Below are 20273 nucleotides of genomic sequence, written 5' to 3'. Positions count from 1 at the left end.
ATCAGTGGAGGGTACATGCTGTGCTCTGTGGCATTTGATACTAGGACATGTGATGGACATGTCGTCCCATGTTATAGTGGGGGGTGGAAACATTCATGCAGAACATAGTGTGACAGTGTCCCAGGTGCTGGGGAACTCTGGGAACTGTGGTACCTGCTGCAAAACCACTCACGTCAAAGCTTGCCAGATTGATTTCTGTATTTACAAAGCACGTTAGCTATTTTCTTCATTGTTCCTCAATACAGCCTGGCGAGGGAAGTAGCTTTTGTTCACTGAGGCACACACAATATGACACGATTTTTATTAAAAATACCGCACAGTGCTTAGGAAAGCTTTGATCAAATAGGACGTGATGTTAACTACGTTAATAACTAGATGAAAGAGGATATACACACACACACACACACACACACACACACACACACACATACCTGCATAAGTGAATCTAAGATTTGATTCTCTTATGTAGAGGAAAAGATACCAGATAAATCTAGTAGTCCACCATTATGTGTGTGTATTCCCCACGTCAGATCACATTTCTTCCCTCCCTCCCTTCCTCAAATCTTCTTCTTTGCTTTTTTAAAAAGAATGTTTAGCTCACATTTTACACAGGCCGGAGAGAATGGTGAATGTCCCACAATTGGTAGAAATGGATAAGCACACACCAGACTTGTAAGCAATGAGGGGTAGGGGAGGCAGTATTATCTATGTGGTTAATGTATTTGTCCTAGGTTATTAAACACAACTAACAGACACAGAGGAAGTTCTAAGCCTAGGCGATATCCTAAGACCGTGTAAGCAGATGGAGATTTATTTATACTGTACCTCTAACATTCCCTGAGTGTCATTCTTTGTCATAATTATCTTAACTGTAAAACTATCTTAAGGTAGCAGATCAGGGGAGTAGAAGGGAAGGAGACACAATATGATTGAGTACAAAACCAAAAGGTTCTTAAAGAGAAGATCTAGGTTTTTGGCGTCAGAATTACCAGATGCCATTGATCATGCTATTAGGTTCAAAATCTGTGTGGTTCCTACAACCCAAAAGGGTCCTGCCGTGTCCATTGCTCTGCCCTTTTCCAGAAGGGCTGCCTGGCCGAGCCTGTACACTGCCAAGTGTGTCCTGCTCGGAGTGCCCAGCAGCACCCCGAGCATGCATGTGAGCGCGTGTGTGAGATCCAGAGAGGACAGAGTAAGGAAGCTCAGCCCAGTGCCCTGATGCCAGACGTCGTTGAGTCAGGACTTCCTCATCTGGGTAGCATTTAGTCTGCAAAGCGTCATGTCCGCTCCACTTGTTTAAAATAAGACTTTGGGTGGCATTTCAGGAGGAGCGCAAGTGCGGAGGCCTGATGCTCTGACATGACCGGAGCACCGCACTGGCAAACACATGGAGGGACTTGAGAGGAACCCTCCTTGACGCATAAGTGAAACTTTACACCTGAGCAGCGAGGAGAGCGTGAGGGAGGCAAGCTCACCAGTATCTTGGAATATGTAATTAAGGGCATATTCACTATGCCAGGTGTTCACACAAACATATGGTCTGTTTAGCTAGCAATTAAAATTGCATTCTAGAGGAGGACCTACAGAGCCATACACAGAGAGCTCGGAAACAAGAAAGTGGGCTGGCTTGTACCTTCCTCAAGGTAATGTTACCAAATGGAACACAAGTCAATCAGAGGGATGGTAGGTGCTCTCCAGGCAAGACCCAAGATTTAGTCATGTGACCCAAGGTTTTAGCCCCAGGTCTCTCTTACTAATAATCTGGGTGTTGGAGTAAGTGATAAGCCTTCTTTTTTCTTTAAAATTTTTTTTAGTTTATTTATTTTGACAGAGAGCATGTGGGGAGGGAGAGAGAGAATTATGAGCAGGCTCTGTGATGTCAGCACAGAACTCGACATGGGGCTTGAACCCACAAGCCATGAGATCGTGACCTTAGCCAAAACCAAGAGTCGGGCACTTAGCTGACTGAGCCACCCAGGTGCCCCCGTGATAAGCCTTCTTAATACTCACGTTTCTTAATCTGTTGTTCAGGGATAACATTTGCCCCAAAATTTGGGTTCTCATAGATATACAAGAATCCAAAGAGACACCACCATTCGGGAAAGCTCTTTGTACACCTGGCTGACGTCCCCCAGTTGGCAGGGAGGGAGGTGAGGGCGTAGGAAGCAGCCTCCTTCCTGTTTATGTAACATCGTTCAGTTTTGAGGATGGCCATGTCTTCAAAGTCATGTGATGTGGGGCAGGTGGAGCCCCTTACTCATGGTGAAGCTGGACCTGCCACGTGTCCCCCAAATGACCCAAGCCCCCCCCCCTTGTTTTCTGGATTACCCCTCTCCCCTTCTTCATTCTCTCTTATGCGTTGGTACTTAAGAGCAATGGAAAACAAGCTTCAAATACCAAACCAAACATAAGCCAAACAAAATCTCTAAAAACTGAACTTAATGGATGAGTCTGGTCATGAAGGATGAACGTTTCACTTGTTTAGTTATAGTTTAATGCATCTGGGCAGTTATGTAATGTATAATTTTGGGGGTTTGAGAAGGTAACAGAATGAAATTTTTACGGCTCTCAAAGGTCTACGGACACTTACAAATGTATGTGACATTTTAGGGAACGGGACATTATGTGACAGAAGCTACCTGATGTCTCACCAGTTCTGAGACACTGTCTCATTTGGAACCCTGAGCGATCTTACAATTGAATAAAACAATCCCCATTTTAAAATCTCCGCTGCCCATTCACTCAGCAAACATTTACGATGTGCCAGATGTTCTGCTGGGTGTTAGAGAAGCAAAGATGAATAGCTTAGTCTGGGCATCTCCAGCCTGGTGGGAGATGTGGGTGGTGGGAACAGCTCCACAGCCAGGCGGATGGTCTGGTGCCCGAGGGAGTCAGAAGTCCCCATGTGCTACAGGGCTGAAGAAGGGCAGGTGAGCCCAGAAAAGACATCACAGCGGCTTGGCCGTGGTCTTAGGTTCTGCTGAGGAGCTCGGACTCGATTCTGGTGGCAGCGAGGAGTCATGGAAAGGTTTTAAGTGGAGGCCTGGTGCTATCAGATGAGAGTTTTGGAGAGACGACTGGCAGGTGGTACGAGGGACTACGGAGGGGAGCTGGGCATAGTGGTATGGGTGCTAGACTGAGGCGCACGCGAGAGCACCCCAGATCAGTGCACTGTTTGGGGGTGTCCAGCAAGGAAAGTCACTGACAGCACATGGGGGTGGTACTGTTGAGTGAGCGGAGACAGGCAGTGCAGGGTGGGAGCCCGGGGAGCTTGCAGGGGCAGCGAAGAGGAGCTGAGAGGGAGAGGCGTCCCTCAGCGTGTCTCAGCCCTTGTAGGGTTTTAATGGGTTTCTATGGAGTGGTCTTTTGTTAAATCCCTCCAGAAACCTAAATGGGGTTCCTTCTCCAGACCCTTGTCCTGTCCCATGCTTTGTCCATTTTCTTAATTATTAGTGAGTTAGGCATTGAGAGTTCTCAGGAAACTGAAAACGGGATTGTCTGATGTTACTAGAACACTGTGGGTCAGCCGCCAAGACGTGATCTCTGCAGTGAGATGTGGGGAACGCCCTGCGTGAGTTCTAGTTTCCAGCCTGGCTTGGGACTGAGTCCTCTCAAAGTAAGTCATCTGCTCTGAAACAAATGCGTCTGCCAGACATGTGGAAAGGTGCCATTACACTGTGCTCAACAAGTCACTGAAACGTCCCCAGAGTTGTCTAGTAGTGATGTTTCATGCACAGACAGATGCAACCAAGGCCGGTTTCCAGCATATGATATAAAGGAACCTAACTTCACAGACGCGTGAGGTACCCTGCAGTTTGGCTCAGGGCTAGAGACGAAAGGAAGGAGGTGTTGAGAGCTGCCTGTCTGACAGGGAATAGTTGAAAAGCCAAGATAACTTTAGAACATTGAAGTGGATGCTGTCCATTTGGCCCAGTCGAACACAATATAAATTCAACCCAGGGCTTACTTGTTTAGTAAAGGAGATGGGCCAGGCTGAGGGACGCCAGCCTGAAGAGCTGTCTTCCCTAGGCTGCCTGGGCTTTGATTTCTGGCAGCATCCACTTCCCTCCCCTCACCGAGTGCTGGCCGCCTCCCACCACACCCCAAGGTCGCCCTTCTCCTGGAAGATCAAAGTACTATTTCTCTGCAAATGCATCAAGTCCTCAAAGGTTTCAAGGTATAGTTCTACTAGGTGAATTAAAACAAACACAAAAATGAATACAAGCATAGGATGCTTTGCATAGAATTACAAACCAGGTAGGTTAACTGCTAAGCAGAGCGAGTCCACCTTTTTGTGTAAGGGCAGATGGGAGCTGACCAGCCCCTGAGACCTGGTGGGCTTCTCTGGCCAGCAGGTCATGTCTGTTGGAGTGCATCTTGGGCCCCCCTCTCTGACCTCAGGCTGTCCGCAGGCCTCAGGGCCCATCTTAGAGGTAAGACCCCAGGCACCTAGGAAATTTCCCTCACTCTCAACTTCCTGCAGCCATGTGCCTAACTGACCCCTTACTTCCTCTTGAAGAGAACCTTTTTCACCTCTTGTAACTCTTCGGAGTCGTTCTGCTCAGAGCACTCGAGGAAGCCATCTCTTCCTGATTGAAGGCTGGCACTGCCTTCTGGGCTGCCTGTGATGTTTGTTTTTTCTGTCCGAGGGAGGACACTCCCAGCCCTGTGCTCCTTTGAACAGGAGAGATGGGGAGACAGTGTCGGTGGACACACGCAGCGAGCTCAGGTTGCAGCCCACCCACTTCTCTGGGATCTATCCTCCGTCTCATTGTTCACAGGGCCCAGGGGAAGGGTGGGCCTTTTGTTTCAGCTTCTTCATTAAAATCTTATAAAATAGGATATTTTGAGCAGCCGCAGCTATGCTTGCTTCCCACCAGGAATTAAGAGAGTTGTTTTGTTACAGTTTTAATGCCCATTCTAAAGTGATTAATATAAAGTCCCGTGCCATATGGGTTGGGAGGGTCAGAAGAGTAAAGAAATAAGGACACGAAAGCATGTCTCAGTTAAGACTCGCCCTATATTTATTTAAGTCTACAAAGTGACTCTGCCTTCCTTCTCATCCAGCAATTCCTTTCATAAAAATAAATGGGGTAATCAATCAAAGCAGACATAGTATTCATCTTATTTTCTTGGATGTCTTTTAGTTTCTCTCCAAGCACAGATAATAAGCCATTTGAGAGATATAGATTTAGAATTCCATGTTCACAGAACTGTGGGATTTTTAAATTACAAAGGAAGCCTGGAGATCCTTAGAAAACTCTCTATTTTACAGATGTGGAAAGTTAAAACTTTCCCCCCAAGATCACACAGCTAATTAGCGGCTGAGCTCAGATGAGCACTCAGGTTTCCTGGCTCTCACTTCAAAACCCTTTCCAATATCACTTCTCAGATTCTTCTGTAGGAAGTTTAATTACATTATTCACCTCACATTTCTTGTGGGTTGAAACAAGAGCTTCTCGGTGCCCCAGCCTCAGTGGGGTCAGGGTGGTGGGGTGGCTGGCCCTGATGGAGAGAACCCTGGCCAGGTTGGGGTCAAGAATTCCATTCGTAGAGAGAGCTGCCAAGTTGAAGATGCAGAACCAAGGTTATAGCAGGCCATCAGGGAACAGCTGTGAGTGATGAAGAAGAGGGTCGGGAAATGCCAGGATGCCCCAGGGCTGGCCCAGATGAGCAGACCCTCTGTATGGTTTGCCCGTATGTCCCTTTAGGTGGTGCACAGCCCTGCCTCCCTGGGCCATGCATCCAGATATGGCTCAGAGCCGCTGAAGTGACCCCAGTCTTTGCAGGGAGTCATTTCAACCAAGAGAGAAAAAAGTTTTTAAAGTAAAAGAGGATCTATTTGACATTTGTCCTTCCATTAAATTAAGCTGAGAGATACTTATAAGTTCTGCTGTTTCTGTTCAGGTCTGTGGGAAACCCTGAACTCCTTCAACTCATTCCATTAAAGGAAAAAGTCCCCTAAAGACTGATCTGGGCTCTCAGGTGTCCTTGTGCCACCTTCTAAGCCTTTTGGGTGAGGACTTCACCACTTTCTCTTCCTTTAGCAGTTCTAAATTGTTCTTTTTAGTAACTCCTGACATTCTTTGGAATTCCTCATAAGACTCCTGTCCCTACTTGGCCAAGGTAATAAAGGGTCTCCATGTGTCCAAGACTATCAGCATTTAACCTAAGTCACAGTAACTGACTGAAAATAATTTAGACTATTTTAGTAGCTAGAAGAGGGCTTTTGTTTTAAATTGTGCTTTGTGCCATGAGATTTCTATTCAAAATGGTTGCCGGAGATGCTAGCTGTGTTTAGATTTAATTTGCAGATCTTATCATGCTTCATAGTGAAATGCTTCTCCCTTCCCCCTTGCAAATGTAGAGATCTACTGAGGAGAAAGCTACTGCTGAGCTCTCTCAGTGGCGTGGGAATAATTTATTTCCAAACATAAGAATGGGACTGATATTCTTTGAATGTCCACCTTGATGTTGATTTATATAAAGTGGATACAGACCCATCTTTTAGCAGGAATATGATTTTTTTTTATTTTTTTTATTTTTTTTTAATTTTTTTTCAACGTTTATTTATTTTTGGGACAGAGAGAGACAGAGCATGAACGGGGGAGGGTCAGAGAGAGAGGGAGACACAGAATCGGAAATAGGCTCCAGGCTCCGAGCCATCAGCCCAGAGCCCGACGCGGGGCTCGAACTCACGGACCGCGAGATCGTGACCTGGCTGAAGTCGGACGCTTAACCGACTGTGCCACCCAGGCGCCCCAGCAGGAATATGATTTTAACTGATAAAAAAGGAGAAAAGAATACCACAACTGTGGAAAAGAAAATTAAGTCCACTTTTGAGGAGGGCTTTAGTGTTCACTGAGTATAAATCTCCAGGTATTGATTGGGACTCTGTTATAAGCCAGATAAATAAAACTGCAGAAATTTAATGTGAATCGATTTGGCATACAGTAGACTATTACCCACATATGACTTTTAATAAAAAAGTCTTTGGAGAAATTAGAGCATTCACTTATGCTGTAGTCTTCCCTTGTCAGTTTTTATAATGGACTGGAGAAGTTTTTGTAATAACAGAAAAAAAGTAATCGATGATTTTCAGTAGAGTCCTATTTCTATCTCCATTGACTATTTTATTCATTCATTCTTGAAAGATTGATTACCTAGCCCAGAGATACAGATAGGAAGATCTGCTCCTGCCCTTAGAGGAATCCACAATCTGATAGGAGGAAGTAGGACATGTGCCTGCAGGAGAGTTTTGGATTATGGAGTCAGAGATTGATGAGCTACCAGACAGGGCCTCATGGGCTGTGGTTGATAAGTCACCAAGGTCTGGGGTCAGCTCTTAGCTTTGCAAGTCCAGAGACTGAGTTTGGTCAATGTGACCAGAGTTGTTTGAGCTCAGAGAACTGACTTGTAACAGACAGCCTCACAAGAGGACAAACCAAATAGCATTTAATAATGAGCATTGAGAACTAGAATTAATAAGCAGATCAGAATACATTCATTGGCCGTGTCAGTTCTCCATAATTAGGAAAGTCTAAATGGGAATCCCTTTATAAACAAGTGGATTCATGAAGCTGGATTCAGTGAGTGGGAAGACCTTGTGAACAGAGGATATCAAGTGGTGGCTCCTCATTGGTGCCAAGTCCAGGAGTTAGTGGTGCCTCAGCACCCCCACCCCCACCCCCCCCACCCCCCCCCCCCGCCCGGCCTGATGGGATTCCAGCCTTTCCTTTTAAATGGTGATAAAGACACTGAAAAAATTGCTCTGGTCATACAAGCCCGCCCTGTTCTTTCTGTTGGCCCATTCTTTCCCCAGATGAGTTAAAACTATTGATTAGGCTATAGGCTGGTAGGGTTTTTAATTCTTAGGTGTTCTTTAATTAGTGTTCTGGGCAGTTTTTCCTTTGGGATAAGGTATATTTATAGTTCTAGGATTTAACGGGTCTCTTCTGTGGGTGCAAAGAGATAATCTCATTTATTATGTCTTGATTTTGCTCTTTTAACTTTAGAAGGGTAAGCTTGTCTCCCAAGCTTCTCCCCCTTTTGTACTGAATACAACTTGTACTCATCCTGCACAATTTAGCTTGAGTGTTTTTGCCTTGATGCACATCTTCCAGATGTTCTTTTCCCCTCCCAGTTGGATTTAGATTCCCCCATTCTTTCCTTTCATGCCAGCCTGTGCTTCTGTGCCCCTTTCTCTCGTACTCCTCTGTAGTACTTGTGGCTCTCTGATAATTTATTTCCTCATCTTCCTCTGTCTTCAGACTGTAAGCTTTATAGGAACAGCAACTACATTTCATTAAAGTTGGTGTCTTGACTGCTAGTTCAGTGTCTGGTGGTAGAAAGTAGTGACACAGCAGATGGTTGAATGGGTGGGTGGATGGATGGATGGATGGATGCATGGATGGATGGATGGATGGATGGATGAAGTGATATGCTGAACTGTAAAATGGTCAGTACAATGTTTTAGAGGACGAGAAACCATTAATAACTACTCTCAAAGTGTAACAGACATTTTTTTTTTTCTATTTTGCTTGTCTACTCTTAGGACATTGACACATGTCCCAAGAAAGATAAATGAAGAAACCAAGTTTCGGTTTCATGTATCTCTTCAGTGCTTCTGTCCTACCTCTATATTGTGATTAGTATTTGAAAACATTTTCATGAAAAGAGCAGTATTCTTCAGTACATTAATTAAGACGTGTTCCTAATCTCTTAGCATCTTGTTACAGTTAGCTATTGCTGAGTAACAAACCACTCCAAAGCCTAGTTAATTCAGGACAATAATTTTTCATTTCCCACGATTCTGAAATCTGATCCAGGCTCAGTGGTGTAGTTCTGCTTGACTTGCTGTCAGCAGAGCCTGGAATGTCCAAGAAGGCTTCCTTACTTACACTGTGGTACCTCAACCAGGATGGCTGGAACCAGCTGTGGGCAGGTGGGGCATCTTTCTATATGTGGTCTCTCCATATAGCTAGTTTGGACTTGCTCATAGCATAGTGGTCTCAAGTAGTAGAACTTTTTTTGTGGCTTTTTATGTCCGCGTCTTTTAAGAAGGAGGAACAGAGCTGCTAGTTCTCCTAAGGGCTAAGTTTGGAACTGCCACAGTGCCATTTCTGCCTCATCTGATTGGTCAAAGCCAGCCCAGGTTTAAGGAGAGGAAAATTGTCTGCACCTTTTGGTGTGAGGGACAGCAGTCATATATAGGGAAGGATAGCAGCCAGCTATATAGAAAAGAGGTTATCTAAAACATCCAATTTTGTATACAATAAGAATTAGACATAAAAATAACATGAAGCTAGATGTGTACTACAGAAGTGTGTCTCATGTAAGTGAATGGTTTTTTTTTTTAAAAATTTGCTGTTTATTTGGATGAAGTCTCCAGAGGAAAAAGGGCTCTTGTGGGAAAACTAAGCTTTGTCAAAATCAGAGCTAGGACTTGATCAGTAATGGACTCAAACCTAGCATTCTGGTACTGGTGGGTGGTGGTAAGTACACAGATGATTGGTTTATTTATGCCCAGTGCTGTCTTATCTGCTAAAGGCCAGGTCTGTCTTTAAGGATCAAAGTTGCTTTCTTTTTAAAGTGAGAACATAATGGCATTGTCTCTGATCCATATCTATTTCTCTCACCTTAGAGGAGTATTTGGAAAAGTGTCACATAATTAAAGTTTCTTGAGGGGCGCCTGACTGGCTCATTCATTAGAGTGTGCAATTCTTTTTTTTTTTTTTTTTTTTTTTTTTTTAATAATTTCTTTACAGGCTATCTGAAGTCTTTTTTTTTTTAATGAGCCTTGAGGGTGAAATCAACGTTTTTTATTTATTTTTGGGACAGAGAGAGGCAGAGCATGAACGGGGGAGGGGCAGAGAGAGAGGGAGACACAGAATCGGAAACAGGCTCCAGGCTCCGAGCCATCAGCCCAGAGCCTGACGCGGGGCTCGAACCCACAGACCGCGAGACCGTGACCTGGCTGAAGTCGGACGCCCAACCGACTGCGCCACCCAGGCGCCCCGAGTGTGCAATTCTTGATCTTGGGATTGTGAATTCAAGCCCCACTTTGGGGTGGAGATTACTTAAAAATAAAACCTTAAAAAAAAGTTTCTTGAGTTGGTAATACCACTGGAAAAACATAATACATTTTGTCTTTTGACTAGTGGTGTGATGGGAAATGGGCTGGAAGTGACTCAAGTGACTTTCTTGAACTGAGCATTTCCTGAACATTTTGAAAGTGTAACAATTAGTTTCAAAAATCATGATAGATCAAAATACATCAAGTAGGGATATAGAATGTATCCTTCTTTGAAGCATACACAGTTTCTTAAACAATTTCCCTTTTCTTATTCCTGATTTTTAACAGTTCTGACAATCTCTTAATAATCACTGTGTTACTTGGAAACGTTTTGAATAGATTATGCCTCTTTGGTGCTTATCATCACACGTCTCTATGGCATTTCTTGGGAACAGGTGAGAGTAGTAAGATTCACCATTTGTGATAGTTGCAAAAAAACCAAGACCAAGGGCCTTCAGAGCCCTTTTGGAGACTGAATGAATTAAGAATTCACCCATGAAGGACTTCAGTGGAGAATGGAGTTCCTTCTTTCCTTTCCTTTAGAATAAGGAGGCTTATTCTAAAAACAGGGTTTGAGATTACTTTCAAAGATTGACACCATCCAAAAAAGAGTTAAATAGATGAAGGAGACACAACATTGAGAAAACAGGGGCAGGAAATAAAATTAAATTACATACAAAATATATGCACTGAAGTTTTCAACCTGTGCCGGAGGGGAGGGAGATCACACATTTGATCCAAGCTTCCTCCAGCCAAAGGAAGAAAAACATCTGGGACAGATGCTAGGGGATCCCAGTTTAGTAAGTAGCCATGAAGCGCTACCACAGGGTAGACTCTCTTTGCAAAATATTTTCCATGTATGCTGTTTTTGTAACTATGATCTGTTAATACTATCCAAGGATTACAGTCCATGGGAGAAAACATCTAGAACATTTCTTTCTGAAGCCTGAGGTCCGGTTTCCTCATATTGGCAAAATAGTCCCTTCCAAATGATGTTAATTAGAGTGGATTTGCTCCTGCCTAAAGTCATGAGGCATTTTATTATTTAAAGTAAGCATTTGAGCCTCTTGAGGGGAGGTAGCATTCACAATTCATAGATCCATTCAACGAATAGTGATTGAGCACCTTCTACTTGCCTGGTTACCATGCTGTGAGGCACTGGGGGTGTGGCAGTGACCAAGCATGGACATAAAAGGCAAGTAAGAGATGAATGTGAAGTAGAAAAAATAGTCCTAAAACTCATTTGGAACCACAAAAGACCTCAAAGAGCTGAAGAAATCTTTAGATAGAAGAACACAGCAGGAAGCATCACACATCCTGATTTCAAGCTCTGCTATAAAGCTGTAGTCATCAAAATAGTATGGTATAGGCATAAAAACAGACAAGTAGAACAGTGGAACAGAATCCAGAGCCCCAAATAAACCCAAGCATATACGGTCAACTAATATTTGACAAGGGGGCCAATAATACTAAATGGAGAAAAGGCAATAAATGTTGCTGGGATAATTGGCTATTCCCATGTGAAAGAATGAAACTGGACCCATGTCTTACACTACTCGTGAAAATGAACTCAAAATGGATTAAAGACTTATATGTAACACCTGAAATCATGAAACTCCTAGAAGAGAACATAGGAATAAAGCTCCTTAACGTGGGTCTTGATAATTGTTTTGGGGGGCATTAATACCTAAAACACAAGAAACACAATTTAAAAAAACACAAAAAAACAAGTGTGACCACACCAAACTCAAAAGCTTCTGCACAGCAAAATAAATCATCAATAATGTGAAGAGATAACCTATGGAATGGGAAAAAAATATTTGCAAACCACATATCTGGGGGTTAATATCCAAAATATATGAAGAACTCATAGAACTGAACAACAACAACAACAACAACAACAACAAAAATAACCCAGATTAAAAATGGCAAAGGACCTGAAAAGACAATTTTCTGAAGAAGGTGTACAAAAAGCCAACAAGTACATGAAAAGAGTTCACCATCACTAGTTGTTAGGGAAATGCAAATTAAAATCACAATGAGATATCACCTCATGCCTGCTAGAATGGCTGTCATCAAAAAGATAAGAGAGAACAGATGCTGGCACGGATGTGGAGACAACGAAACCCTTGTGCACTGTTGGTAGGATTGTGGTTTAGTGCAGCCACTGTGGAAAACAGTATGGAGGACCCTCAAAAGATTAAAAATAGAGGGGCTTCTGGGTGGCTCAGCTGGTTAAGCGTCTGACTCTTGGTTTTGGCTCAGTTCATGATATCAGGTTGGGGGTTCTGGCCCAGCGTTGGGGTCTGCAGCTGGCAGCTGGCAGTCTGTTTGGAATTCTGTCTCTCTCTCTCTCTGCCCCTCCCCCACTCACGTTGTCTCTCTCAAAATAAAAAACTTAAAAAAAAAGAAATACTTAAAAAAAATTAAAAGTAGAATTACAGTATGATCCAGTAATCCCATTTATGGGACTGTATCCAAAGGAAATAAAAACACTAACTTGAAAAGATATCTGTACCCCAGTGTTTATAGCAGCATTGTTTACAGTAGCCAAGACAGGGAAACAAGCATCCATTGTTAGATGAATGGGTAAAGAAGTTGTGATATGTATCTACAATGGAATAATATTAATTCATAAAAAATGAGGATATCCTACCATTTGCAAAAACATGATGGACCTTGCAGGCATCATGCTAAGTGAAATGAATCAAACACAAAGACAAATACTGTGTGATCTCACGTATATGTGGAATAAAACAGAACAAGACAAAAAGGCATAGAAAAAGAGATCAGCCTTGTGGTTACCAAAGATGGAGGGTATGGGGAGGAAGAATTGGATGCAGGAGATCAAAAGGTCCAACTTCCAGTCATAAGATAAATAAGGACTAGGGATGTGAGGTCCAACCTGGAGACTGCAGTGAACACGGCTGTGTGGTATCTAGGACAGTTCTTAAGCGAGCAAATCCTATCACAAGGAGAAAGAGTTTTTTTTCCCTTTTCCCTTTCTTTTTATTGTATTTGAGTGAGAGAATAGACATTAGCTGAACCTATCATGGTCCTCATTTCACAATAGATGTAAATCAAACCATCATGCTGTATATGCCTTAAACTTATACAGTGATGTATGTCCATTATTTCTCAATAGAACCGGAAAAAAGAAAACATGGATGTGATGATGGTTGCACAGGTACTTAATGCCACTGAAATGTACACTTTTTGAAAGTGGTTAAAATGGGGGTGCCTGGCTGGCTCAGTAGGTAGAGCATGTGACTCTTGATCTCAAGGTCATGAGTTCGAGCCCATATTGGGTGTAGAGTTTGCTTAAAAAAAATAAAATTGGGGCGCCTGGTTGGTTCAGTTCATTAAGTGTCTGACTCTAGATTTTGGCTTAGGTCATGAGCTCACAACTCATGAGTTCCAGTCCCGCATTGGGCTCTGCACTGGCAGTGTGGAGCCTGCTTGGGATTCTCTCTCCCCCTCTCTCTTCCCCTCCCCAGCTCTTGCTCTCGCTCTCTTTCAAAGTAAAGAAATAAACTTTAAAAAAAATGAAATAAAATCTGGAAAAAAGTTAAAATGGTAAATTTTATGGTATGTCTATTTTACACTAGAAAAAGGCAATTAAGACAAGTAAAAGGCAATGTAGTGGGACTAGCTCAAGCACTTGGGGCTGGCGAGGGTTAGGGTTTCTGAAAGGGGGCCTACCCTGCCTGGTGGGAGCGGAAGGACTCCCTGGAGGGCTCACTGGGGCTCTGACTCAGAAAGAAGTGGGAGCCATTGCCCCATGCCCGTCTTTGAACTTTCTGACACCAAAAGGGATCCGTGGTGTGTGACCCAAGGAGGAAGGAGAAGAGCTGTCTGCAGGACTGGCGGAGACTGAAGAAGGGACTGTCTCCATGCGAGGCCCGGCTGCACCCCGAGGCTGGCGCCTTTCCATCTTCCAGTAACCAAACCCTCTCCCCATGCTTTCCTTCACAGACGGCCACTCTGAGACGACAGGGTCGCTACATGTGCTCCACGGTCCCCGCAGATGCGCAAGAGGAAGCACAGAGCTTATTTGTTACGGAGGTAATGTGCCTTTTCTACGTTAATGTACACGTTATCTTAGAGTCACTTTTTGCCTACACCCCCCCTTCTGTAAATTTCAATGATATTTTCAAGGAAGTATCAGAGAGGTAATTACATTTTTATAATGGAAAATAGGAGAACAGTAGGGGGTTTTCAGAGTCTGAAATGTGGACAGAAATGTTAATAGGCGTCATTTCTGACGCCTGTTTAAAGCATGAATGCTATAGAACTTACAGGCATGGAATACGTGTAACTTAGGAACTCGCTGGAAATCTTTGGCTGAGGTTTTATTGTTGACATTGTTTTTAATGGAGACTCAGCACACACATTTATGTATTCATTTACATGTTTCTACTTATAACTTATTTTCAAGACTAGTTCAGTCTTTACGAGATGCCAGGTGATAATGAGCAGAGCGTGAATACTCCTGATCAGTATATGATTATTATCACTCTTATTTGAACATACAGATACTGATTACCTGTTAAAGAGGGAAGAGAAATTATTGCATTTGGATTGCATTTTTTTTAGATTGGTGTTTGTTTCTTCTTCCAGGTGCTTTTAGATGAACTAATTAGGTATTTTAATTTTGTTTCTTGAAGCGCTCTTTCATTTAAAAATGATGGGTCTTTAACCCTATTTTTCTAGTTGATTTTTAGGTGATAAACATGGCCAACCCCCACAAGGAATCTATGCTTTTTAAAGTGAAGACTAATTAAAATAACAATATTGTAGTAAGAGTATTTAGTTTCCATTGAGATTTTCAAAAAATTAAATATGTATTGAAAATCGTAAAAGTGTGATCTCTCATCCTTCTGGAAAGGTAACTTCTTGCCTTACCTCCTTTGCTACTATATTAGTAAAAATAATTCTGGACAAATAGAGCCAGATACGTTTGTGTAGTCTTAAATGTTTAGTATCAAGCAGGATGCAGACGCAGTGTGACTGACCCACGGGCAACTGTCTGGCCTGCAGCCTGTTTTTGTAAATAAAGTTTCATTGTAGTACCGCCACACCCTTTTGTTTACGTGTCACCTGTGACCTACTTTCACGTGATAACTCAGAGTTGAATGTTTGCAGCAGAGATCACGTGACTCTCAAAGCTGAAAATACTTACCTATCCGGACTTTTCCAGAAAGAGTCTGTTCACCTCCAAACTTATTAATTACTAATTCAGTTCTCCCAGTTGCTTAAAAAATATGGCTTTTGAGGCACAGTTCTCCACTCAGTTCTTTGACTGCTGTAGGTTGAGCAATAACAACTTCATGCTGTGCTGCCCGAGCCAATGGAACGAGCCCTCTTGGGACGTGGCCACAAGGGTGGAGTGGAACAGCCAGCACTTCCTCTCCATCCTCTTGTCCAGTGGAGAATGACCTAACGGCTGTTTTAAAAAACAACTTCAAAAACCTTTCAGTATTAACTTGAAAATATGATTGAATTTCACGAGTCTGAAAGGTCACTGATGAAATGAGCCAGTCAGATCCCTGTCTTTCTGGAGATCCAGTTCTCCAGAGACTGATTTCTGATGTAACCCCTCATCTCCTAGACTTTCTGCATCCCCGGAGGGGTGGGGGTTGCTTGTCTTATTCCAGGCTTCAGCCTTGGAATTCAGCTGGTGCCTGCCATGTGGACAGTCAACAGGGGCTTATCAAATGAATGACTCTCTGGCCATTTAACCTGGTCAACTATGTTTCCTTACAGTTTCTTATAATTTAAAACATTTAAACATAATTATCTTTCTGACCCATTTTACCTAAGATATTAAAAATCTGGGCAGTCAGGTGTTTCATTCATAAATGCCCTGATTGTATGCAAGTGCTTGCTCGTTGATCTTTTTAACTAGGCAGGTGCATGTTATACTTCAGAATAGGTTTAATATCCTGAAAGAGACTTCGGTGGTATGACTTTGGTTGCTGTGCTTGTTCGAAAACCTGAACAGAGTAGGAGCATGTGCACGAGACTGTGTCATACCTAGTCAGACCTAAAATTGCTGTGCTAACGGACCTAGGGATACAGGTAATTCTGCAATCACACTTGGTTTGGAATGTAATTTTGAGTATGGATGCCAGATGTTCTGAATGTGAAAATGCTTTGAAAATATTTTTGAGGAGAATTTACAAGAGTGAAATAGTCTTCAAAAACATTTGTAACTACATGGCAAAGAGATCGGAAACTTGTTCAGTTCCACCATCCAACTCTGTTCCTAACCCTTCTCTGCTATTTAGTCCACCTTTCAGAACAATAATGTAAAATCTTACACTATCTGCCTGTCGCCACCTTGCCCATAGAGTGCTTATCATAGAGTCTGGCACAAGGGAAGCATTCATTATCGTTGTTGTAGTTCTCTTCATGACTTTGGGGTAGAGGAGAGTTTGCCTCAGAAGGCCTTTGGGCATAGGCCATGAAACAGATAAAAAAGGTTGACCATAAAAATGATGAAGTAGAGTGAGCAGAATAGAGACTTTGATCACAGTGTTAGTTACAGCCGGAGTCAAGTCAACCAGGTAAGACATAAATACATTCAACTACATCTTCACTTAATTTATTTTTTTTTCCACACTGAAGTTTACATATGTGTAGCCAAGAGCTGACTATACAGAAAATCAAGGTAGCTGTTGGTAACTCAATCAAATGCTTCCCCTATTGATTTTGACTCATTTGTGTTTGAGGATCTGGTGGACGCAGCCTTATAATCTTTAGTCTACACACTATTCAGTGCTTCCTCCTGGATAGATGAATGAAAGACACCGTGCTGGTCCGTTGAGTGTATTGGATAGTGAGGTAGTTTAATGCAATGTAGGGAGTATAGAAATGTCTTTTTTTTCCCTCCGGGGTTTCTTCTAGTTGGCTTAGGAATTAAATTGATATAAGGCAGATTAATAGGAAAAAACCCAAAGTTTTATTATGTGCACATGGAGGTCAAAAAATGAAACTGAGACCCCAAGAAATGACTAAGGCAGGCAGTTTTTATACATTTTAGACAAAGAGACAATAAATTTGGGAGGAATTGACAGGATAAAGAAAACAGGTGTTTGGGAGCCTTAATTAGTAAGGAATTCTAAGCAGAATTTAGCCTGCAGTAGGAGATTAGAAAAAAGTAACAAGGTTTATTTCCATAGCTTTCTCAACTTTCAAGTCCCTACCTCTGGTGATAAGGATTTTGTTTTGTTATGGTTTTATTTTGTTTTGTTTTGTTTTTAACTTCTTAGTCCAGGAGAGTATTTTTCATATGGGAGATTTGTTTCCAGCCTCCAGGGGACGGAGGATGGTCTTAGTGTCCTTGCACAGTTATTTCCCAAGTGGCTTCATTCAGAATAATCACCATGGCGTTGTTGTGCATGGGATGGGCCCTGGGCCCCACAGCAGTCTGTGTAGGTTGGTATCATAGAACGTAAAGCTCCCTACTTTGTACATCCTGTTCACACATGCATGTGCGTGCCCGCGATGATGTCACGGTGCCACTGAATTGGAATCTAAATCTTTTCTCCTAATAACCTCACTCTGGCCCCTATAAATAGAAGGAAAAGCCAAGGGCAGATTTGTATTATACTTGGTAACAGATCTAGTTGTCATATTAGTAAACACCATGAAAGTGTCTTTTAGGTTCACACTTTCCACCTACTCTCATGTTCTAGTAGAGGGCACAAGGCTCCCTAAACAAGTGCTTTTAACTCAGAAGCAGTACATTGTTTGTTATGTAAATGCAGCAACATGAGGTACAGTTTTTCCCCTTGTAAAAATCTGCTCTCTGATCATGAATGATGGGCACTTAAAGTGACCCATCCCCAAGGGTAAGGCTTTAGGGGTTTTTAAGCTTTATAGGAACCTCTGATAGTGGAATTTCAGGCAAGGGAGGGTCGAAGTGAAAGAATTGTTTTGATGTTTGTGTGGCTGCACATTCGTAAACCTTCCCAAACGTTCTCCTAAAGCCATCACATATCTTTTTTCTTTGCCTCTTATGCTTTCTATTTTTTATACCCTTCCCCTCACCCCGTAGTGCATCAAAACCTATAACTCTGACTGGCATCTTGTGAACTATAAATATGAAGATTACTCGGGAGAGTTTCGACAACTTCCAAAGTGAGTAAATGGTCAGACCACACAAGGTGGGGTGATGCACGTGGGCAGTGTTTTTTGTGCTCGAGAGGCTTAAGGAGGTATGTAACTTCACATGCAATCAGAGTAATTGGAGAACATATTTCTAGATGGTTTGTATGTATATGGAGTAGCTATTGCTTCCAGGGTATTTGATAATAGGACTCAAACCTAGTACTCTGGGATTAGTAAATGGTATAAACATGGATGGTTTAGTTATGGCCGGTGATTCTTTCCAGGGTACCACTGATAGAACAGGTAGAGTACTTCCAGCGAGAAATAGAAAACAAAGAAAATGTAAATGCTACAGTGTGTCTTACCTTTAAAAGAATACTTTGGAGAAATATAAAAAGCATGTCATATTGAATAAATTTTATGTTTAAAAAAAGTAAATCAAAGACAAGCATTCCCCAGACAATTTTCTTACTTTCTTTGAAGTATTAATGGGTTCTGGAATACACCCAAAACAAGTGTGTTTAGATTGATTAGTGGTCATTATAGTGAACCAGGTGGAGGTAGGTCTCTTGCCTTGAGGGGACATGTTCCATTTCAGGATATCCTGAAATGATGCAGTTGGTAAATTTAGGTAATAGTTGATTATGAAAATTGAAATCAAATAATGATGGATTGTATTGTATCAAAAGTAGCCATCACCAATGAAAATTTTACTTGCAACCCTATTAATATATTTTGCTCTATGTTTGTTGCATCTCTGAGTTTGAACCATTGAAACTATTCTCAGTGGACCTAGATGTTTGTTTTTCCTCTTTGTGTGGTTCAGCCACTCCTTGGGAGTGTTTGGCCAAGTTCCCCATTGACTCTTTTAAAACTTCAGCTGAAGACACTCCCTTCCAGCATTATCTTCTCCAGATGGGGTGTGCTCCTTAGTTCTGTATTTACCCAGTACTTATTTGGGGACTTCTAAATTCTGTCCATTTGATTGCCTGAACCTGTCTTCACGGATAGTCTGGTTCATACTATTCTCATGGCTTTCTTAGAACATACTGCGAGCTGTAGCATACTGACCGCATGATATACTTTCACTGCTGGTAGATTTTACCTTTGGCATTAATAATTTTGCAGTTGTGTGATAAGAAAGAGAGGGAGGATACTAACAGTGATTAAGAACATAGATTCTATAGTCTGCCTTCATCATCTGCTCTCTCTGCCCTCTGTGAACCTCAGTTTCCTCATCTATTAAATGGTCCTACTACCACCAGTCCCCACCGTCTAAAGGACTGAACGAGGTAATACATGGGAAACGCAGTGCCTAGAACATACTGTTTAATATACATGCTGGCCGCTGTTTCAGTACTTTCGTTGTTAACACCATCATCATTAACACTGTGGTTCCCACTCTGAAGACCATGACCCCGGTTCCCATTTTTTCTTATAAACTTCATTTTAAAAGTTATTCTACCAAGTCTTTTTTTCCCCCCTGTTCTACCAAGTCTTTATTAATTAATGCACTTTCCCATTTTTAATATACCTATCTAACTCCCAACAACCTAGTCCAGCTCTTCTACATGGCTTCCGCGGGCTCTCTAACTCTTGGATCACCCACTTTGCAAAGCAGTAGTGTGTCGATTATTTTTATTCTTCAGCCGAGTGGAACAGCTTTGAGTTTGTTAAATGTCTGTTCCTCTAATGGGGGAAGAAGTGCATCTCTTCATGGATTAGGTAATTATAAAACAAGTTTCTTTCTTCTTTTTAAAGCAAAGTGGCCAAGTTGGATAAACTTCCAGTTCACGTCTATGAAGTCGATGAGGAAGTTGATAAAGATGAGGTAAGGTTATTGCTTGCGGATCTGGAAACTGGTTTCGTTTACAGACTTTACAAGATCCGTTGGAAAATTACCAACATTTAAGCCAAAAGGGGAATTGGAATGTTTCTTGAAACGGGGAAAGAATTTTTATTCGATGTATTACTGGATTGATTGAAATAAGGTCTCCATTTCAACTTGACTGCTTAGCATTGCAAGTTCTTCCTGTCTTGTTTATTTGTTCCGAGATCATTTTCAAAGGCCTGGATAAGATTT

General features: G+C 42.2%; 1 protein-coding gene across 12 annotated transcripts in view; it reads left to right on the top strand.

The window, feature by feature from the left end:
- Nucleotides 1-20273, top strand: part of DOCK9 (dedicator of cytokinesis 9) — a 290974-nt gene that overhangs the window by 140689 nt on the left and 130012 nt on the right. For all 12 annotated transcript variants that reach the window (XM_047869233.1, XM_047869295.1, XM_047869278.1 and 9 more), the window contains exons 3-5: nucleotides 14051-14140; nucleotides 18138-18220; nucleotides 19952-20021. In XM_047869233.1, coding sequence (XP_047725189.1) covers nucleotides 14051-14140; nucleotides 18138-18220; nucleotides 19952-20021 — 243 coding nt within the window. The remainder of the gene's footprint in view (nucleotides 1-14050; nucleotides 14141-18137; nucleotides 18221-19951; nucleotides 20022-20273) is intronic.

The sequence above is a fragment of the Prionailurus viverrinus genome, chromosome A1 (assembly GCF_022837055.1).
Source record: "Prionailurus viverrinus isolate Anna chromosome A1, UM_Priviv_1.0, whole genome shotgun sequence".
Classification (NCBI taxonomy): domain Eukaryota; kingdom Metazoa; phylum Chordata; class Mammalia; order Carnivora; family Felidae; genus Prionailurus; species Prionailurus viverrinus.
Note: the sequence above shows the minus strand (reverse complement) of the source record. Positions and strands in the feature narration are given on the sequence as shown.